At 37.2% G+C, this 22,392-nt stretch overlaps 2 protein-coding genes across 9 annotated transcripts; one reads left to right on the top strand and one right to left on the bottom strand.

Annotated features, from left to right (window-relative positions):
* The first annotated feature begins 4,571 nt into the window (after window positions 1-4,571).
* LOC142178059 (putative mitochondrial protein AtMg01250) lies at window positions 4,572-5,002 on the top strand. Its single transcript, XM_075247383.1, has 2 exons — window positions 4,572-4,577; window positions 4,637-5,002. Exons 1-2 carry the CDS (start codon window positions 4,572-4,574, stop codon window positions 5,000-5,002), a joined length of 372 nt encoding a protein of 123 aa, XP_075103484.1.
* Window positions 5,003-7,755: 2,753 nt separating this feature from the next.
* On the bottom strand, window positions 7,756-12,521 carry LOC107790101 (uncharacterized). 8 transcript variants are annotated; one of them, XM_075250228.1, is made up of 9 exons: window positions 12,161-12,521; window positions 11,292-11,445; window positions 10,739-10,895; window positions 10,211-10,640; window positions 9,421-9,515; window positions 9,291-9,327; window positions 8,877-9,084; window positions 8,327-8,645; window positions 7,756-8,201 (listed from the first exon to the last, which is right to left on the bottom strand). In XM_075250228.1, the coding sequence occupies exons 4-9, from the start codon at window positions 10,575-10,577 to the stop codon at window positions 8,004-8,006; spliced, it is 1,224 nt and encodes a 407-aa protein (XP_075106329.1). In that variant the 5' UTR covers window positions 10,578-10,640; window positions 10,739-10,895; window positions 11,292-11,445; window positions 12,161-12,521; the 3' UTR covers window positions 7,756-8,003. The 8 variants fall into 8 exon arrangements, with proteins under 8 accessions (XP_075106329.1, XP_075106331.1, XP_075106335.1 ...); XM_075250230.1 differs by having other exon boundaries at window positions 10,739-10,892; XM_075250234.1 differs by having other exon boundaries at window positions 12,239-12,521.
* Window positions 12,522-22,392: the final 9,871 nt, after the last annotated feature.

Genomic DNA, 22,392 nt, shown 5'->3' with positions numbered 1-22,392 from the left:
TTAGAGACATGAATTTTCAAGTTCAGAGCATTAGTGCGGCCGCACACTATTTTGTGCGGTCCGCACTAGCCACGCAGGAGTATTTTTGTCCATATTTTTCAGCTTAGTATAAATAGCTTCTTTTCCCATTTTTAGGTCATTAGATAGTTTTAGCTGAGAGCTGCGCTCGGGTTCGAATATTTTAGCTATTTTGGGCAATTTTATCTACATTTCAACATTGAATCTTCTTGTTTATCTTGGTAATTAATTAATATGAGTTTTTCTTTATCTATTTCTTACTTTTCTTCTTTAATTATGAGTAGCTAGACCAATAATCTAGGGTTGTGGCTCAACCCTAGTGTGGGTAATTGATAGGTCTTGTATTTTAGTGTTAGATTGACTATGGATGTTTGATATTTGAGCCAATTTTATGTTTAACGGCTAAATTAGTGGTTGCAAACACTAGTTTGTGTTTAGTTGACTTAAGCTCTTCTTGAGAAAGAGAGCCTAAGTCTCCGAAATAGATCCAACAAGGAATTGGGGCGTACTCAAGAGATTGACAGCCCCAATTAAAAGGTTAAACCTCGAGAGAGTAATACCTGACTTGAACCTTGATTGCTTGTGCAAAGTTGCATACCCAATTGGTCTTGAGAAAGTCAATTCGGGAAAAATCACTCAAACCATCGAGAGGTGTAGAGTGGGTAAAATCGTGCAACGGTTATATCATACTCCCCAAACATGTCAATCATGCCATAAACTCAAGTATTCATTAATTGACCACCTAGGCGAAAGTCACTACCCTAGTGCCTTGTAAACCATTTGAACAACCCGTTTTAGTTTAAATCTTAGTTTAATCTAATTTCATTTACCGTTGTAGTTTAATAAAAGTAGAAGTAAAACAAAAACCATAAAAATGTATAGAAGTGTAATTTGGGACACGTACGCAACTCTAAACTAGATAGATACCCGACTCCAAATTCTAGCTCTCTGTGGAAATCGATCCCGACCCTAAATCGGGTAAAAGCTTTTTGACCCTCTCTCGCTACTTAATAGTAGTGCAGAGTAGGCCTCGATCAGACCCGCCGGATGGTGCCGCTCCGGCGCGTCTGGAAGGCCAATCTACCCCAAATCTAACGGCGAACCAGCCTACTGAGTTTACAAATGAAAAGTTATCTTCTGCTACAAAAGTCATCACTTCCTCGAATGTGTCGATTCCCCAAATCGCCATGGTAGACCAGTTGTTGCTAATCACACCACTCATAATGGGATGTCGTCGGTACTCTTCAAGGCATCGGAATACTATGACACTATGGCAGAAGAATGTAAACTTACCATTGTTGGGCGATTTCTCAAACCACGCCCCAAAATTGACAAAATTAGGTCAAAATTCAAGAAATTGATTTCGATTAAGGGATCAACAAAAATTGGGGTTTACGACAACTATAATGTTTTTCTGAACTTCACCAATGAAGAAGACTTCAATACAGTTTGTTTTAGAAGGGTTATTGAAATTGAGGGCCAACAGATGTGATTGCAAAAATGGTCCCTTGATTTCAAACTTGAAGAGGACCTGCCTATTGCTCCAGTATGGGTCCTTCTTCCTGGTCTACCTTTTCATATGCACACCTAGAATTATATTAAATAAGTGGTGAGTGCAATTGGTACACCCCTTATAATGGACTTGGCTACTAGAGGAAGGTTTAGGCCAAGCATGGCAAAAGTTAGAGTTGAAATCGACCTCCTAAAGACCAACCAGACTCTATTTATGTGGGGCAAATAAACGAGAATGCTCCTCAAAAAGGTTTTGTTCAAAAATTGAAATTTGAAGGTGTTCCAAAATACTGTAAGTTTTGTAGGAAGTTGGGGCACAATATGATCAATTTTAAAGCTTTAGAAAGGAAGAAAGCTGCGGAAGTTAGAGAATTAGAAGCTCAAAAAGCTATAGAAAATCAGAATGAAGAAGCAAAATGAAATGAAAAAGACAACAAGCTGGATGTATCAGAAAATGGTATTACCATTGATAATGCTCAAACTAGTGCAAATACGGCAAAGAATTAGTCGTATCAAAAGAATTATGTTGAGCCGGAGAATGCCACTCAAAGTCCATCAAGCAATATCAAAGATAGAACTAGCAGAAAGGTTAAGAAATGCAAGCAGAAGAAACTTCCCAAGAAGAAGGCTAAAGTCATCTTCAAACCTATGATCAATCCTTCAGAAGTCACAACTAAGGGCAAGAAGAGCAACAAAGAGATAACAATGGCTTTACAAGATCTTGATCAGAGAAGTGAACATGTTAAGACCAAGGATAAACAGAGTCATCAGAGCAACAATAGAGAGGGGGAAGCTCATAGTCAGGATCAATTAGTCAGAAATTGAAGCAATAATGAAGGCACTAGATCTCCAAATTATAGTGAAGCCAAAGAAGACTATCAGGAATCTATACAAGAAAATGGAGATCAAAATGAAAATGGGGATCAAGAGGAAAGACAAGCAGTAAAGAAAGCTCTTATATTGAAAGACTACGTCAATGAATCAACCAACATACCTTCTGAGATTAGAAACCTCCCTATGATTGATGTGGTAGTCGATCTCAATGTTGAATCCAATTTAAAAGAGGACAAACATGTTACAAGCCAACAAATTTAAGTGACTTCCCCTAATAGGGTGATAGTCATGATTCTGGATGACCAACTACAAACAGAATCGAAAGAGGGTTCTTTTTAGGTCATAGGAGACAAAGAAAATGGGAAGAAAATAGGAAAAAAGAACAAAAACAAAGATACTATACCTCCTAAAGGAGGAAACACATTCTAATTCTCTGATTTTTTCATGATAAGTGCGACTTTCTAGAACATTAGAGGAGTCAATACCAAAAAAGCCTTACCAAGGTTAAAAAAAAACTGATTACCATTTATAAGGTGGAACTTGTTGCAATTTTGGAACCTTTTGCCAGCATCAATCAAATTGAGAGGTTCAGGAAATTCCTTGGCTATCAACACTGTATCTCCAATACTAATGGTCAGATTTGGATCATGTGGTCAGGTAACAATATGGCCACTATTTTGAACAACAATGATCAGCAAATCACTATTAAATTGCATTATGGGACGGCTAATAGTGATCTCTATCTCACAATAGTTTATGCTAAGTGCACTCCTGAAGAAAGGAGAGATTTATGAAGTAGCTTAGAGAGCACTCATCTCCAGGTGAATGGTCTGTGGTGCGTCGGCGGTGATTTATCATTCTAGGCCCCGACGAGAAAAAATGTGGCAGACCTCATAAAATGAATAAAAGTCTTGAATTCAATACTTGTATGAATAACTATGGTATGATGGATTTGGGGTTTGTTGGGACAAAATATACATTGTGTAACAATTGGGAACCTAGAAGAAGAATCTGAAAGAGGCTCAACAGAATGTTTATTAATGATTGATGGTCTCAGATTTTTCAAAAATAATTTAGTCAATCACTTGGCTAGAATTGGGTCTGATCATAGGCCTATTCTAATTCAATGTCATGATCTTAATCAACAGGGGATTAAATATTTTAAGTTTCTTGATTTCTGGACTAATCAACCATATTTTTTGCAAGTAGTAGAAGAAGTATGGAGTAATCAAGTTCATGGCAACCCTTTGTGGAGGTTACAACAAAAGCTTAAAATGCTTAGTAGAAGGCTGACTCAATGGTCTGAAGAAGACATTGGCAATGTCTTTGATCAAGTCCAGTTTTGGAAAAACAAAATGCAAGACCTTGAGAAAATCAATCTCAATAACAGTAATGATCATTCTAGGGCTAAATTGAACAGAGGCCAAGCAGAATACATTAAATGAATGGGGATGCATGATGCCATTCTCAGGCAGAAAGCTAAGATGAATTGGTTTGAAGAAGGTGACTCCAACACTAAATATTTTCATAGCACCATTAGAGGTAGAAGGAGAAGACTGTAACTTCATAGAATTAAGGACCACAAAGGTAAGTGTATTGAAGGAGATGCTAACATTGGCAAAGCAACTGTTCACCACTTTCAACAATTCTTTAATATCAAACACCATTTTAGGGATCAAGATATCATCAATTATATCCCTCAGTGTATTAATGATGATGATAGTCATTCTTGATATTGAAGAGATTAAAGATGTTGTATTCAGCATGAGTCCTACTAGTACAGCTGAGTCGGATGGTTATAATGGGAAATTCTTTCAAACATGCTGGGATATCATTAAGGATGACATTACATAATTTTTTCAAGATGTCTTCAATGGTAGAAGACTTACTAAGTTCTTCTCTCATACCTGCCTTGCTCTTATACCTAAAGTGGACTCTCCTAGTAGTTTCTCGGATTTGAGACCTATTAGTTTGAGTAACTTTACGACCAAGATTATTTTCAAAATCCCATCTAGAAGCCTGAATCCTATTCTAGAGAAGCTCATCTCTGAGAATCAGAGTGACTTTGTCAAAGGAAGATTGATCACTGAAAACATCCTTCTAGCACAAAAGATTACACAAGGTGTGAACAAGAAGAACAAAGGACACAATGCTATTATAAAGCTTGGCATGGAAAAAGCCTATGACAGAATTTCATGGACCTCCTAATGGCAGTAATGAGGAAGTTTGGCTTCTCTAAAAATTGGATTGACCTTATCTGGGGTTTCTACAGGGAGTCTGGTACTCCATCATTATCAATGGGGCAAGAACTAGTTTCTTCACATCTACACAGGGCCTCAAACAAGGGGACCCGTTATCCCCTTCTTTGTTTATTATTGGAGCTGAGGTTCTTTCCAGATCTCTCAATGAGCTGAATGACTTTATTAGCTTTACTCCTTTTAGTATGGATCACAGAGGGACAATCATTAACCATCTAGCTTATGTGGATGGTATTGTTATTATTTGTAGACGTAACAATATCACCATCAGGCTCATCAAGAAGGTTATTGACAAATATGAAAAGGCATCTGGGCAGAAAGTTAACAATGACAAGAATTTCTTTATAGCTCCTCACATTTGTGCCAATAGAATCAACTGAATTAGAAATGCCACTGGTTTTATGGATAAATCTTTCCCATTTACTTACCTGGGATGCCCTATATATTATGGGAGAAAGACAAGCAATCTCTTTGATGGTATGCTCTCCAAAATTATCAAAAAGCTCAATGGATGGAAGGCCAATATGATGTCTACTGGGGGAGAATGATCTTGATCAAACATGTCATGCAGTCTTTTTTCACTTATATATTATCTGCTATGTCCGAAAAACAGGGGGATACAAAAAAGTAATAAGAGAGGCGCACAGACCAATTAATTGTATCGGTCATATTCTTGAATTTGAATGAAAAGAGGAGTAATGCTTCCTAGCAGGGGACAAAGAATAAGACCACTTAGATCAGAATAGCATTCACAGGAATTACTAAGCTCATGGAGAAATACTTTGCTAATTTCTTTTGGGGCTCCAACGAAGGTAGAAATAAATATCATTAGCCTTCATGGAACAATCTTTGTCTCCCTAAAGATGAGGGAGGAGCTGATGTCAGGAAAATGGAGGACATCATTGACACACTTAGCATCAAAAGGTGGTGGAGATTCAGAACTCAACCTTCCCTTTAGGCCACTTTCATCAAGAATAAATACTGCAAAAATGCTCATTCGGTGAACAAAAGATTCAGTCCAGCTGATTCTCATATATGGAAAAATATGTTAAAGATTAGAGACAATGTAGAGCATAACATTAGATGGGAAGTTCAAAAAGGTAACTGTAGCTTCTGGTGGGACAATTGGACCGGTAAAAGTGCCTTAACCAATCTCTTACAAGGTGGTGGTAGGTCTGCTAAAGTACAAGTGAAGCAGTTTTTGCATAATGGAGGATGGAATATCGACAAGCTTAGTGAAGTTCTCCCTGGTCATCTTATTGACTTCATTGTTCAATTGGATATTGGTGATCCTAATGAAGAAGACTTTCCTGTTTGGAATATTCTAATAATGGACATTTCTCTTCTAATTCAGCATAGCAATCTATTAGATTTAAAAAAAAAAATTTTATAAATAAAATCTGGCTTAGCTCTATCCCCTTTAAAATTTCTTTTATCACTTGGAGACTTTTTAAAATTAGATTGCCTTTTGATGATGTTATAGGCAGATTTGGCACTAATATCATTTCAAGATGTTCCTGTTATTTTTCTGCGCAGGTGGGAGATACTGCAACATGTTTTTGACAATAGTGATGTAGCCAACTTCATTTGGAATTCTATTGAAAATGCACTTGGAATCAAACACCAACAAAAACCTGTGTACCTTCAAGAGATAATGGGAGACAAGCGCCAATAATAAAGTGCATAAACAAATCCTTCAGATAGCTCCCATGGTCATATGTTGGGAACTTTTGAAGCAGAGAAATACGTGTAGATATGGAAAGCAAAAGAAGTTTCAACTAAATATCATGAGACATCAAAGCATTTGGACCTTAAAAGCAGCAATCTCCAAATACATACCAGGTGACTTTACTCAACTAGATTGGCCTTCATTATGTGAAAAAATTGAGAGACTCAGGCCATCACAAAAATGGATGCAAGTTATATGGGAACCTTCTTTACTGGGAACTATCAAGGTTAATACTGATGGTAGCTTTAGCAAGAAAAGTGAAAAAGCAAGCATTTGTGGGATGGTCAGGGACTGTCATGGTAATCTCATTATGGCCTTTTCTTTTCCCATCAAGTGTGATAGTAACAATATGACAGAGGCAAAAACGACTGAGTTTGGAGGGAAATGGTGTAGCCAAAATGGATACACTAATTTTTCTCTTGAACTTGACTCTATGATTATTGCTGAGGTGCTTACAGAAAGAGATACTAACAACTTGAAGATCAAGATGGCGATTGATAGAACCTCCAACATTGTTCAACATGCTAGAATTTATGTCAAGCATTGCTTTAGAGAAGGTAACCAGGTAGCAGATTGTCTTGCAAAGTTGGCTACTACAAAAAATTAGAGGAGAGTGTTCCACTCATTCCAAAAACTGCCTAATAGTGTTAAAGGACCTTTCCTTTTAGATAAATGGCAACTTCCTAGTATAAGGACGAAGTACGAAAAATATGTTCATAGATTCTCAGGAAGGAGGGTTTATATATGAACCTCCTTTCCTGTTATTTTTAGGGTGATGGAATCATCGTTGTTGTATTTTCTGAGGTAAGGTCTAGTCCCCCTCTTGCGTTTTTTTGAATACAACACAACCTAGACCTCTGTCTGGAAATTTTAGTTAAAAAAAAACATAGGTGTACAAAAGGTAAAAGGCTTTATGCAAGATAGAGCATAGTTTTAAAATATGGGTCAAGAGGCGGGTTGGGCTATGACCCATTGTTTAGCTCATCTTGACCCAGCCCATCTTAGCCCAAGTATATTTTGGGCTGGGTTGGGCAATAACCCATTTAATGACTCAACCCATTTGGGCCCTCCCAAATTCAGCCCAACCCGCTCATTTGCCACCCCTAAAATTGAGTTAGGCCCAAATGCCATCTTTACAAACACTATTATTTTTTACGTCGAAAAAATTACCACTTACTATATTTAAATTTTTTTATCTTTATATTCTCATTTTGTCTTAATGACCTGCTGCTAATGAAATTGACATGATTTGTTCTGGAGGGGTCCAGAACAAAGAGCAAAAATTTGTCTTATATCCTAAGAAATTAAGGGAATATCCAACTAAGACTAAATACAAATAACAAGGTAATCTTTAAATAGTTGTACCAGTCTATCCTAAATATAGTTGCAGTATACTCATAGACAAAACTAAAAATTGGCTTTCTTAAACAAAGAAAAATAACAATAAGAGGGATAAGTGGCAACTCAAACGGTATGTTTACGGCCTATAAGGCAAGTACTTAGGAGATCTCACTCCAATGCATTAATTTCCTGCTATGCTAATTGCATGGTCAGATCTCAAGTACTCACCCCCTACGTACATAGGCGGTTCTACTATGTCTGAACATATTAAAGTAACAAGCTAATATAAAACTTTTGTATGGTTTAAAACTCTACTTTCTCTTAGGTTCACTTAATGAATAAGTAGGCAGAGAAAGAGAAAGCATTGTGTTAATTTCTGACTGATGATCCATCCTCTTGCTATGATGATGAGTATTCTTCTCATTCTTGTTTTCTGTGCTTCTGCTTAATCTTAGTTGCAAATCAGGTAACCAATCTTTTCCGGTCATGAAACTTTTGTCTTCTTTCATCTGCAAAGTCAAATTACCAATGAAGTAATGCAACAACAAGGAAACAAGGAAAGATGAAATCCCAATAAATAATAGTACTCCATATGAGGAGCTATATATATATGTGTGTGCTTCTATATATTTACCTCAAGCCTTGTTGGTGTCTCCAAATTTTGCTCAAGGGTATTGTATCTGCAATTCCATTTGGAATATGGTTGCGCTACATTTTGTTGAAGCAAATATTGGGAGTTTTTAGCTGAACAAATATTGGAAAAATCAGCAATTTTCTCCTCCAACTGATTGGCAGTGAATTCACTCGGAGGCCACCTTTTCTCTTCAAGAAATTGGCTTGACCTGACGGGGCCAATTTCATGGCCTCCATTTTTCTGAAATTGTCTTGGTGTACATAGCTTTTCTCGAGTGGTGTTAAGTACGCTTCCCTGATTGGAAGACCACTGCAAGTACCTGTACATTTGTTTATTGAGTTTAATTTCCAAATAATGAAAATATAGGTTTTTTGTTACTGTATCATGTCGTTATTAAAAGATAACTGTAGGTAATATTCAAAAAAAAAAGTGGGATTAGTAACCTAGGAAACAATGTAGACCATTACCTGTATATATGTGAAATCACAAATTATTAAGAATAGTTAAGCAAGTCAAGTAGAAGCTTATCATTGACTAGGTGAAATTGTACCTGGAAAAGATGTCTTTGGCCTGATATGGGGGTCTCGAAAAGGAATTTCGAAAATGGCCTTTAACATGGTCATGATCATAATTAAAATTCCTTGCTAACACAATGGCACCATTCTTCATCTTGAAATCTTGTCGAGGGTTATATCGTTGGCCTACGTTTCCATAGAAATAGCTTCTTCCTTGCATTGCTCTATAATTACGACCTAACACTATAATACCAAAATGAAGCACCATCAATATTCATAGTTAGTATAACACATGAAGAAAATGGGTTAAGAGCATTTTGTCAGCCTAAAGTTACATGCCAATTGTAGATAAGGACAATTAACTGGTAACTTAAGGAGGATAAATGATCATAATTAACATGTATACTTGGTTGAAAGGAAAGAAGTTTCAAATTTGATGATATAAGTACCTTGTCCAGATTCATCAAGTTTCTTGCTTCGATACATCTGGATCAAATAAAAGTAATGAGTTAACTCATTATTAAGAAAAAATTATTAACAAACATACTTGATGAATATAAGTATTTCAACTCACAATACCTGCAAATGGCTTTTTACATGGGCAATACTGAGACCTCTCACGTTCATCAGCTGGAGCACCAACTTTGGTGTGGCTCCTGCCAACCCATGTTGACCTTAAACATTAAACAAATATTTCTGGAAACTAGGAAGAATCTTATTTTACAATATCATAAACAACAAATGTGGCAACAATAATTTTTGTTATAACAATGTACATAAACTAAGAAACAGACGAGGTCACCTAAAGAAATGTAATTAAAACGGATAGTATATATATTTTTTGTTATTTTTCTTTTACCAGTTTATAATAAAGTTTGACATCTGTAGGGGGGAAGATACACAATGGTCAAATTTTTAAACATACTTGCGACAATATCTCCATTTATAGCTAGTTAATAAAGGAAAGCATCTAATTCAATAATTCCTTGACTCTTAAAAGCCCTTCATAAAATAAGGAGGTAACTTATACACATAGGTACAATAAATAACTTTTCCACTATTGTATTTTTTAATATATTGAAGTAGATAACTTGCTTTATAAATGGATTGTGTGATCGTATTATCTAAAGTCTTATATCGTTAAAGAGAACACTCAGTTATTTATTTTATTATGTAGTAATCATTATATTCAGGATTATATATAAATCTTACTTTTTAGTTATTATTACATGTAATTATTTTACAATGTAAAAGATATATAGTGTAAGAATACTTTTACATTGTTATTGTGCTGAAGTTAAACTCAATAAAATACATGTTGAGTAAATGTGAATAGAACTTGATCTTCAAGCATTAGGTAGAGACTTACTTTCTTGACCACCTAGCCTTTCAATGGCATGAACAAAGGAGCGATGGAGTTCAGGAGTCCAACGGAGCCTTGGCATTTTTGATCGAACATAATGCCTTACGTTTTTCTTTTCAACACGTCCATTGCCGGAGCTATTGTTATTATTTTCTGAGTTTCCTTCATCCGTTGTTTTCTCATTACTGTTTTCCACACTAATCTCAATGACTTCTTCTTCTTCATCACTTTCCCCTTTGTTGTCTTCGTTCAGATCAACGAATGAGACCAATTTGCTTTGAGAGGAAGAATCTGAAGATGTTTTTTCCATAATGTATTCCATAGTATTTGTCATCATCTCTTCATTGGCTTGTTTCATTGAATTTTCTGTCATGGCTACCTCTAACTTTCTGAGCAAGTTAGGCAGGCAAAGAGGTCTTCAGTGAAAGAAACAAGCCTGGATTGTGTATGAATAAATAAGTTAATAAAATTAGACTTGAAGAGAATAGAACTAAAGAGATTATTCATGGTAAAATAGATAATTGAATTGGCTACCATGCAGAATCCCGTGAACCATTGAGTCTCTCAACTTGTGTGCCCAAAGCCATTAGTGTGAGGGCACATAACTAGCTAGTAGCTACCTTGTAAAGCTTTTTCTTGATCTTGTTCTAACCCTCTAATGGTAACTTATGTACAAGATGCCACAACACTTCTACATATAACAACTATGGAATCAACATATATATATATTGTTGGAATCAAAATAACAAAGAACCAGTGAAAGTTAACAAGCAAACCTTGAATGACGATAAGTCAGAATACAAAAGAAAATATACTAAAAGATGTATACTATTTTAATATGTCTACATATAAGAAAACTACTTTAATACATATTAAAAAAGCTTATTTAGAGAATAAATTCTCCTCCTAAACAAGATTTTCATAAGGACCAGATTATAGATAAATGCTATTGTTATGTTGCATGAAGGAAATATCCTTGATTTATAAAAGTACAAAAAAATTTCTTCCAAGAAAAGAATTAGTAAAATATGAAAGAGCAATTTTAATTAGATAATCAGGGCAAACCCTAACACAAATTCAGTTTTACCATGTACTTAGTTACAGTCTGTTGTTCTGCCTGCAGCATTAACATTGTATTCTCCTGCCCTTAATGGTACGAAAAAACATTTCTGACAGTATCAGCTGCTAGTCGGGAATTTGCAGAAGCCAGATGGGAGAAACTAATTGTAACCGGCACAAGTCTGTTGGAATTTAATGGTAATTCTTAGTGCGTGGTTTATCATTTTCCTACTCCAATATAAATGTAAGTAGATATATGACTTAAAGAAATGTTAATAGTCAAATAAAGACTGTTGAAGCTGGCAGGTATAAAGATGGGAGTAACAAAAATTGCAGAAGTTTTCTTGATTTAAAATCCTGCAACATTTATTCTTGTTTTATGTCCTCTACTAGTACGAAACTTTACTGTGTAGTGTGTACTTCATTTTTCTTTAAAACGCCAAGAAGAAAAAAAACTTGATTAGGTACGGGGAGAACCATATATAATACTCCATAAAATAAAATCTCGTTCCTGGAAATTCTGTAAAACTGATAGATTTAATAATGGATACTGAAAATTTTGGAAGACCCTAACAACATCTTTATAAGACCATATATCTCTTGCATCAAGTAGTCTGAAAATAAAAAGAAATATTCATTGGAAAATGGTCTTAACATCCTACTTAGTCCAAGATAACAAGTAAAGAAAAATTTGTTCAAAAGAAAGAAAAAGGGAGAAGGGGAAATAAGAAAAACCAAACTATTTGTTCCTAGCTGGAAATTAAGAAAAAAGAAAAGAAAAAAAATAATAGAGGATTCTATTATTGGATCATCTATATTCATGTAAAAACAAAAGTTTTTAAAACTGAAAGCATATAAAGAAGTTAAAAAGCATGGTTTGTTTTTCTAAATACAAACCATGATCAGTAAACTCCTCTGTGCTTCTTCTTTCAAGAATTTGTATCAAAAGTATCAGCTGCTTTGCTTAGTCCAGACCTTCTATAGACGATCACTTGCTGCAGATGACTCAAACACACATAATTTGGCTTGAATATTTACAACAACAATAGCTACGTCTCAATTCCAAGCATCGAAAGAGTTCCCTTTATGAATCATTACTCTCTATGCCCGCACAAAATTCAGATTGAAAATAGTATATGAGAAGAAAAAAGAATTTCCTTTTGGTTGAGGGTGGGGGGAGTGAGAGAGGAAAGGGTAAAGGAGAAGGTGGTGCTGTTTTTCCTTTGGGCGTTGGGATGTTTTTATTTCATTCAACAATGGAATTTATTTTCAATGCAAATGTTGATATGACTTTTCTATGGAATTCTTTTTTTTTTTTTCTAGACTTAGATTAAAGGAAACATTTATTTTAACAGGAAAATTACAAAGTGAACAATATATGGTCAGACAGTCCACTTGGTGCTCATTATAATGTAATAATTCTAGCATTATTGAGGATACAGATGATGAGACTGGTCCTCCTTTTGGTTGAATTTTAGTATCATGTGACTTACCCGAAATGTAATTTTAACCTCTGTAAAACCAATTTTCCATCTATTTTTTTGACAGTTGTCCCATCCCACCCCCAACCTTCTTTACCTCATTCTTCCTTTCTCATGTGATTATCTTATACTTTGACCTTTGTTGAAGACTTTCCCATTGATGTATCATGTATATATAATAAATAAATCTTCTTCTTTTTTAATGATAATAAAATCCAAAGGAGTCGGCCGTAACCAAAAGTCTTATTCATATGGCCATTGTCCAAAAATTATAATGGGTATTTTTTGGACATAATGGGTGTCTCTTGTGTGTGTTCATCATCCTCCTGCGAACTCTAAGAATTCAGACTTACTACATTAATCCTGTGAAGATTTGAGCTTAAATAGAATCCGCCATTAGAGACGAAGGAGCATAGAAGAAAACTTTTCAGAGAGAAAAAGTACTCTGTATAGAATGTATCGAATATGTATTTTTACATCTTAGTTACATGTATACAGTAAAAACTAACTCCTATGACAGTTGTCGTCTTACTATTAAAACTAACTATCACTAATCGACTTATTTAAATAAATAACAATTCTTTCTTCTTCTATACAGTGCAGGTCACGTGACTCCTATTTCCACACTCTCCCTCAACCTGGTGGGTGCAAAGATATTCAACACTCCCAGCTTGCCAACTAGATGTCATGCTGAGCTCTTGGTAACCCCTTTGTTTGAATATATGCTTCTTGATCCCTCGTGCCTATATGATGAGTTTTCACCAGTCCTTCTTGAATTTTTTGCCGGATGAAATGACAATCTATCTCTATATGCTTCGTCCTCTCATGGAATACAAGATTTGCTGCTATTTGTATTGCTGTTTTACTGTCACTGTATACATCAACTAGTAATATAACTTCTGCTCCTTATTCCTTCAACAGTGCTGCAACCCATACCAATTCTGATATATCACTTGCCATGCTCCTATACTCTACCTCAGTTGAGCTTTTAGACGCAATACTTTGTTTCTTTGATTTCCATAAAATCAATGACTCTTCATATTTGATTAGAAAACCAGACACTGACTTCCTTGTGTTGGGACACATTGCCCAGTCTACATCACAGAAGACACTCAAATTGTTTGATTTGGTTCTACTTAGCATGATCCCTAAACCTGGTCCCCTCTTGACATACTTCACAACTCTCACTGCAGCTTCCGAATGAGATTTTTTTGGTTCTTGCAGGAATTGGCTAAGAGTCTGTACTGAGAATGCAATATCTGGCCTTGTCAATGTAAGGTATAATAACTTTCCTACTAACCTTTGATACTGTCATTTATCTTCTAAGAGCTGATCATCCTCTCTGCCAATTAGCTTGTCATATTCTGAAACTATTAGTTTGACATTTGCCTCAAGAGGTGTCCATGTTGGCTTTGCACTTCCTAGGCCTAGTTCTGAAATTATCTCCAAAACATATTTTCTTTGATTAACTACAATCTCCTTCTTTGACTTGCTGAACTCCATTCCCAGAAAAAACTTTAAGTCACCCAAATCTTTGATCTTGAATGCTTTGTGTAATGAATTTTTGGTTTCCTAAATCAATATCAAGTTGTTTACTGTCATCAACATATCATCTACATAGACTAATAGAATGACAATGTCCTTATCCTGTTGTTTGATGAATAGGGAATGATCTAGACTACTTTGGGTAAAACCATACTATAAGAGTGCCTCTATCAATTTTAGATTCCACTGTCTGCCAGCTTGTTTCAACCTATAAAGGCATTTGATAAGTCTGTAAACCATAGGATTCTCCCCCTGACTCGAAATCCCAAAGGAAGTTCCATGTACACTTCATCAAGAAGGTCCCTTTGTAAGAAAGCATTGTATACATCTAGTTAAAGTATGATCCAGTTATGCCCTGCTGCTAGTGAAAGCACAGTCCTGATAATTGCTACTTTAACTACTGGAGAAAAGGTTTCTTGATTGTTAAGGCCTTCTTTCTGGTTGTAGCCTTTGGCTTCCAACCTTGTCTTGAACCTTCAACCTCCCATTAGCTTTCAACTTCACCTTGTATACCAATCTACAACCAATTACAGACTTCCCATGTTGTAACTTGACCTATTCCCAGGTTTTGTTGTCTATTTCAACTTTCATAGCTTTCATAGCTTCTACCCGTCTGGGATCCTTGCATGCCTCTTGAAAAGAACTTGGTTCAACAATAGAAGAAAAATCTCCCAGGTAAGCTTGATAGGTTGCAGATAATTTTGCATAGGACAAGTAGTTCTCAATAGGATACAGTGCTACATGAGTCTTTCTATGAGGTGTAACATAATCAGATAGCCAAATAGGCTCTTTGGTCTGCCTTTGAGACTTCCTTAGAGAAACTTCTGGTGTTGCTGAAGAGCTTGGGACATCTGTAGTATCAAGTATATCCGGTGGTGACTCTAAGGAAGTGTCAGCTACAATTGCTTCAAGAATTAAAGAAGGATTATTATCCTCTGCAGGTTCAGCATGTCCTGCTAAATCTTCCTTTAAAAAATAATCCACAAGACTAGAAGAATTAGGATCTACCTCATTAGAAGGTAATGGAATATCTGTACAAAGGAAAGGTGATCACTGATCCTCATGTTGTAATGTTTGCTCCTGAATGTCTTTAAAAGGAAAAATATTTCCCTTAAATATCACATCTCGATTGACAAAGAATTTCTACTTTGTTAAGTCATATAGAACATACCCCTTGGTGACTATTGAGTATCCCATAAAGACTGACTTGATGGACATGTTGTCAAATTTGTTAAGTCTCGGTAGTGTGCTAGCATAGCATAAGCATCCAATTGTTCTTAAATGCTTGATATTAGGCTTTTTTTAAGGACATCTCATAGAGAGATTTCCCATTTAACACTGCAGATGGTAATCTATTGATGATGTATGTTGCCCCCAGAACACAGTAACCCCAGAACTGGATTTGTATATGCCCTTGAAACCTGATTGCTCTAGCAGCCTCAAGGAGATGTCTGTGATTCCTCTCAGCCACTCCATTATGCTGAGGTGTGTATACACAAGTTGTCTGATGCACATTTCCTAATCCTTGACTAAATCCTACATATCCGAACTTACTAGTTTACCACCATTATCAGTTCTTATAGTTTGCACTATGGCACCAAATTGAGTATGTATCATTTTGAAGAAATTTTTGAGCACAAAGAACACATCACTCTTAAATTTCAACAAGAATATCCATATTACTCGAGAGAAATCATCTACAATAGTCAAGAATAATCTATGCCATCAAAAGTCTGTGTGTTATATGGTCCCCATAAATCCAAGTGAAGCAATTTAAAAAATTCTTCTTGATTTATTTGTACTAGAAGGAAGAGATAATCTAGTATGCTTAGCTAACGGACAAATGTCACAACTATCTATTACATTCTTGGAACTTTCAACTTTATATCCAAGCAATCCCTTTAGTGAGTTTCCTGAGGCATGTGCTAGTCTCTTATGCCACAATGAGACATGCCCATCTCCTTCTTCCACAACAAAACCTTTAGCTATTATCCTCTTCTCACTTCCAGACCTAATAGTGGCTTGTGGGACTAGTAGTTAGAAGCTTTTCTTTCCTCTACCAATCTCCTTCACCTTCCCACTGGAAAGGTCCTAGAATAAACAGAAGTTAGGATAAAAGGCTATAAAACAGTGACACTCTCTAGTTACCTTTGAAATGTACAGAAGGTTATATTGAAAATTCGGGACAAACAACACATTTTTATCTCCCCTGTTTATGTGAGCTTATAGCTGCCAATGTGTGATACACTAGTGACATTTCTATTTGGCAAGTGTACTTTGCTGCTACAATCAGAACTCACTATCTTTACATTAGTCAATATGTTTAGATTTGCTACCATATGACTGGTAGCTCCTGTATCAATTATCCAGTTTCCCTCTTCTATGCAAGCTAGAAAGAAATGTACTATACTTGCTACATTTGCCATGAAATCTTGTGTCTGTGGTGATCCTTGATTGAGCAGCCTAATGATTTGATTGTATTATTCTGCAATAAGCTGTGGTGCCATAGGAATAGGCACAGCTCCTACTTTCTCCCGTGTCTCATTCTTTCTTGTATTATTTCCTACCAAATTTGGATTCATGTTTTCAGTCTGAGCATTGTAAGCTGTATTCATAGGCCCTTTCCTTCTTCCTTTAAAGTGTTGTGGGTATCCAATTATCTTGTAGCATCCTTGTTTAGTGTGACCTTTTATCTTGCAGAAATCACATTGTAGTTCCAGTTTTTCTTTGGTGATAGTCAACTGCTTTTCCAGCTAACAGAGATGTTGGTTCACTTCCTTCTCCAATGATAGAGGAATTCACAACAGATCTTTGACTCTCTCTTTCAACAAGCATTGAATATGCCTTGTTTATACTTGGTGTAGGGCTAGTCATTAGAATATGTCTTATAGCTTGTTCCTAGCTTTCATTCAATCCCATCAGAAAATGCAGAACCTTTTGAAATTCCATGAACTCTATAAACTTTTTCGATTTAGCACAGTCACAGGGTGGTGGAACCATGTTATCAAATTCATCACATAGGTTCTTAAGCTTTGAGAAATACACTGACACAATATCATTTCCCTATGTAATTGTTGTTATTGCTTTGTGCAATTTCCCTATGTAATTGTTGTTATTGCTTTGTGCAATTGATACACTCGTCAAGTATTCACTTCATCAAACTTTTCTCTCAAATCTTTCCAAGCTACCCTAGCATTCTTCGCATATAGTATCCCTATTATCAAATCCCTCGACACCGAGCTCATAATCCACCCTAAAACTATTGCGTTACATCGATCCCACTAGTGACCTATCTTTATATCAAAATCTCCTTTTTTAGAGTTCCGTCGACTAACCCTAGCTTATTTTTCCCAAGCAGTTGGATTTCCATCGCTCGACTCCAGGTGGTATAATTCTCTAAGCCGGTCAATTGAATCGATATTATCGGAGCTCCAGTTGTGTTCGAAGGATGAAGGAATAATGGATGATTGTGATCTAAATATGTTTTCGCCATTGTTGAATTTTCCAATTCTGCGACTCAATTGGAAATCGAAATAAGTGAAGCAAAATCTTCTTAAAATCTACAAAGCTAACTCGCAAATGCAGTTGATAGCTCTGATACGATGTGAAGATTTGAGCTTAAACAGAATTTGCCATTAAAGATGAAGGAGCAAAGAAGAGAACTTTTCAGAGAGAAAACATATTTTGTATAGAATGTACCGAATATGTATCTTTACATCTTAGCTACATATATACAATAAAAACTAACTCCTATGACATTTGTCATCTTACTGTTAAAACTAACTATCACTAACCGACTTAATTAAACAAATAACAATTCTTTCTTCTCCTGTAGTGCAGGTCACGTGACTTATTTCCATAAACCCTTTTGTCTACCCTTAAAATTGGATAACAATTAAACTTATATGTAGTTTTAAGGATATGTGATTTCACTTGGCACAAACTGATAAATATGAGAATTAATGTTAGAGATTAATAGTAAAATAAAGCAAACCAATGTGATAAACAACTATAATCCTCGATCTAAACCGCCCTCGAACTAATTGAGTATGCTATCGAAAAGTATGAACCGAACAACAGAGCTTGCGAGAGAAAAAATGTAATGTATTGCTTGGTTATGTGTGAATATATGATTACAAAATGATTAGGACCTTTTTTATATAGTAGAGGAATCCTATTTGTGGTATAATTCTAATTACAGAAGGAAATCCCATGATTGGATAAATGTCCGGTCTTGACTTGACACATGCCGAGATTTCCGCCACAATTCTTGCCCAATCACGGATATCTTCACTTTTGTTATTCGATCTTGTTCCATCTCTTTCTCGCTTCGGTCTCGAGCACGGTTGGTCTCAATCTTGATCAGCCATTGATCTACAAGCTTACAAATCCATCTCCGTACCATGGTCCGATATAACCGAGGCCGAGCCTCAATCTGCCACCCCGATTTTGGTTAGTCATACAAAATTAGGCAAGCTCGATTTTGACCAAATACAGATAGTCCCCTCATTTTTTGGAGTGCAATGACAAGAAATGAATTGAGTTTTCGAGCTACCCCTCGATTTATCATGACGTAGGCATCGTGACGTAAACAATAGAGGTGACTAAAACGTCTTGTCGGTACAGTTCTCTAGGAATTTAATGCTTGTCAGTCGATGGTCGGCCACCACCGGTACTGAACCGTCGCCTTCAACCTATAAATGCATCTTTCTTCATCTTTCAAACTTTACTTACAAATTCTCTTCCCTCTAATTTCCAAAATCTTTGCCTTTTTCAGAGCTTTATATTTTTGGATCTCTGAATTTCCTTGCTTGTTCTTTTCAAATCACCAAAATTTCAATCTTTACCCTCCCTTGCTTATAAAAATAACCAAAACATCTAAAACTGTTCCACAGAAAGAAAATATTTCTTCCTCTGGGCCGGTCGGCGAGCAACCGGTGGCGGATCCTCCTCTAGAGGACTTTGTTCCTAAAAAGGGCACCACTGCTGCTGATTTTAAGGTGGAGAATACACCCTTGACATCGGGTCGATGTTAACCGATGTCGAGGTACATATGTGCGATTACGAAAGATCTCCTCAAAAAGGTAAAAGAGGAGTGCAACTGGATAGGCAAAGATGTAGTAGTTCCTACCCCCGAGGAATTCATCACAACTCATGTAGAGGGGTATTTGAGTGTTTATACTTACCCCTTCACGATAGGTCCCTTAGACCCTATCATCGTTGCCTTTTGCAAGATGTACAATTTCACTCTAGGCTAAATTTTTCCGTCGTTCTGGAGGATTGTGATCCTCCTTCGATTTTTTGCAAGCAAGATTGAGGGACATCTTTTTACCCTCGCATCTCAAGCGCCTCTACGGCCCCCGACTTTATCGTGTGGGCATGATCAAGCTTTACCGCAGAGCCACCAAACTTCCATTCTCGAGCATAGACGAGACTCGAGATTGTGGTTCAATGGGTCGGTTTGTCCGAATAAAGACTTCGGACCTGGTTCCTGCTGAGGACATGTCGTTTCCTAAAAATAGAACATGAAACATAAGTATTGCTTTGCCTCTGAATATCTATTTCTGCTATTTTTCTTCTCATCTTCCTTTCTCATCTGAGCCTTTGTTTTGTAGTTGTGGCCATCATTCCGGAGGCGATCTCCGATCTCGAGAAATGGGTCAGGGGCATGGTGTCATAAAGGTCATACTCCGAGCATGCCTGGATGGAAATATCGAAGGACCAACGAGAGGCCCGTAACCATGGTAATCTTCTTTCCTTATAACGACTTTCATTCTGGCTTTGTTATTGGACTTACTCATCTTTTCCTTTTTGTAGGCCTTGGGAAGGATGTATCAATGAGGCCCCCCTCTGCTAAAGAAGAGGCACTTTCATCATTTGCCCCGAATCAAGGCAAAGAGAAGAAAAAAAAGGAGGCTCTGAGTTCTCCAGGCCCAAAAAATAAAAGGCCGACTAGGAGGCCTCGTAAGCCTAAAGGTGTTGTTATTCGTGTAACTCTGGAGTCTGTCCAACGACTAAGAGATGAGACCGAAGATGAAGATGAAGAAGAGGAAAATTTTGGGCTGGTGACTCGTGTGCGAGCTAGCACAGAGATTCAAGAAACCACTGGACCAGCGGGAGTCGAAGCTGCTTTGTCCCGACCTAATAATCCCGAGTCAGGAAAAGTAGAAGGGCATCACCTTGAGGTGGAGAGCTACCGAAGAAGCGGTCGATGCTGGCACAGAAATGGAGCTCGAAGCCCCCTAGAATGAAGACGATGCCTTGAAAGACCCACTTGGGGCAATAGAGATCGGGGGCTCTTCCATGTTCCCTCCAGTTCTGGATTCGATGATACGTGATGCTCAAGCTGTGGAGCCCTGTCACGGGGACGGGGACCACAGAGAGGAAGATTTTTTCTGTTGTTATTTTGCTGAGGTAGAAAATGTCACCAGCCTGGGTGATCTGGATGTACCGAGGAAGAGTTCGAGTGAGGCTTCCTCAAGCTTCAAACTGACCAACCAAATCCCGGACCCCAGCGTCGATCCTGGGCGTAAGCGGCCACTTATCATTTCGATCCTGGAGGATGCTCAAGTTCTTTCTGCCCCCGTAGGGGTAGCTAACTATCTTCGATGCTTGGTCACTAAAGAGGACCAAGCCAAGATGGATGAAGTGGAAGTTGCTTGCCTGTTCAATGAGGCCTAGTGTACTCTGAATCGGGTCATTTTATGGGCCATTGCATTTTCTCTTTATGACTTTGAATTGTAGATATTTCTAACATTTTCTTTCTTTCTCGTAGGCTTCGGTGTTTCATCATATGGCCTTTCTTCGAATCCGAAAGGAACGCAAGGCCGAGGTCCAGGGCCTCACGGAGAAATGCAATTCTTACAAGTTTCTTAGTGAGAAGCTCCAGGTATACTTGGTCGCGACTCGAGATAAACATACTGAGATGGCTGAGCAGGTATTCTAGGTCCTTCATAATAGTGAGGATGAGTTAGAGATAACAACTAATGATCCAATTCTGTAGGTTCAACAGAGGCTCAAATAGATCAAGGACCTCCAAAGGCAGATAGATAAAGTACGAGCCGTAGCTGAAGAGTTCAAGTGGTGTATGGACATTTTGGCTACACAAGAGGAAACAGTTCAAGTAGAGCTGGATTCAGTCGAGTCATAGCTTCGATCTGCAAAAGAGAATGCCTCGGTTCAGGTGAGAAAGGTCGAGGAGATCGAGTCCAATTTAGCCAGTTTGGCCAAAGAACTTGAGGTTACCAGATTTGAAGTGTACGCGGCCAATACTAAGGCCCAAGCTACTACAACCTAATACAAGGTCGATGTTGATGCCACCCTCGAGTAGGACAAGGGCATGGTAGATCATTCGAAGTGGCAGGCTCGAAGGGAGGCTCTCGAGGAGGTCCTTGCTCAAAGTTTCGATATATCTGTTGAACTCGAGAACGCCAAGTCTGAGGAAGCAAAGGCTCAAAAGCTAGCATTTCCCGAGGAGGATTCCGAGAATATGAGCGGATCTAGTGGAGAAGATTCTGAAGGCGAAAAAGCTTCCTCCAATAAGGATCGTGCTGCTTAAGCGTAGTAATTTTCGCTTTTGCTTTAAGGTCGATCGGTCTTTATAAAGAATTTTTTGATCGGGCCATGCGGCCCTTATAAAAAACTTTGATATGTAAAAGCTTTTTCCTTTCCATGGCTCCCAAATCCGTCGTCCTTTCGTTATTTTATGTAAGTGTCAAAGTACCTTAGTATAAAGTTATATAGTTGTAGTCAACGGTCCCAGATCGTACATTTGAACTCGACTAAAGGCGATTTTTGAAAAATTGTAGCCGAGTGAGACATTTATTTGGACTCGGAATAAGGTAATCTTTGAGTTTGATGTCCGAGTGAGAGTGTTATCTTGAACTCGAAATCAGGTGGCCCTGATGATTAAATAAACCAAGATTTTACCATGACTGCAATTTTAGAGAGACACGAAAGCGAAAGCCTATGGGGTCGCTTCTGTAACTGGATAACTAGCACTGAAAACCGTCTTTACATTGGATGGTTTGGTGTTTTGATGATCCCTACCTTATTGACGGCAACTTCTGTATTTATTATTGCCTTCATTGCTGCTCCTCCAGT

Source organism: Nicotiana tabacum, chromosome 3 (genome assembly GCF_000715075.1).
Source record: "Nicotiana tabacum cultivar K326 chromosome 3, ASM71507v2, whole genome shotgun sequence".
NCBI classification, from domain to species: Eukaryota; Viridiplantae; Streptophyta; class Magnoliopsida; order Solanales; family Solanaceae; genus Nicotiana; species Nicotiana tabacum.
This window is presented reverse-complemented; position numbering and strand designations above follow the sequence as displayed.

Excerpts from the sequence above, each read along its gene's own strand:
- LOC107790101 (XM_075250228.1), bottom strand. The coding sequence starts at position 10,577 with ATGACAGAAAATTCAATGAAACAAGCCAATGAAGAGATGATGACAAAT. Across the intron at positions 9,085-9,290 it reads ACTTGATGAATCTGGACAAG|TGTTAGGTCGTAATTATAGA; the intron begins GTACTTATATCA and ends TTGGTATTATAG. Across the intron at positions 8,646-8,876 it reads GCCAAAGACATCTTTTCCAG|GTACTTGCAGTGGTCTTCCA; the intron begins GTACAATTTCAC and ends ACAAATGTACAG.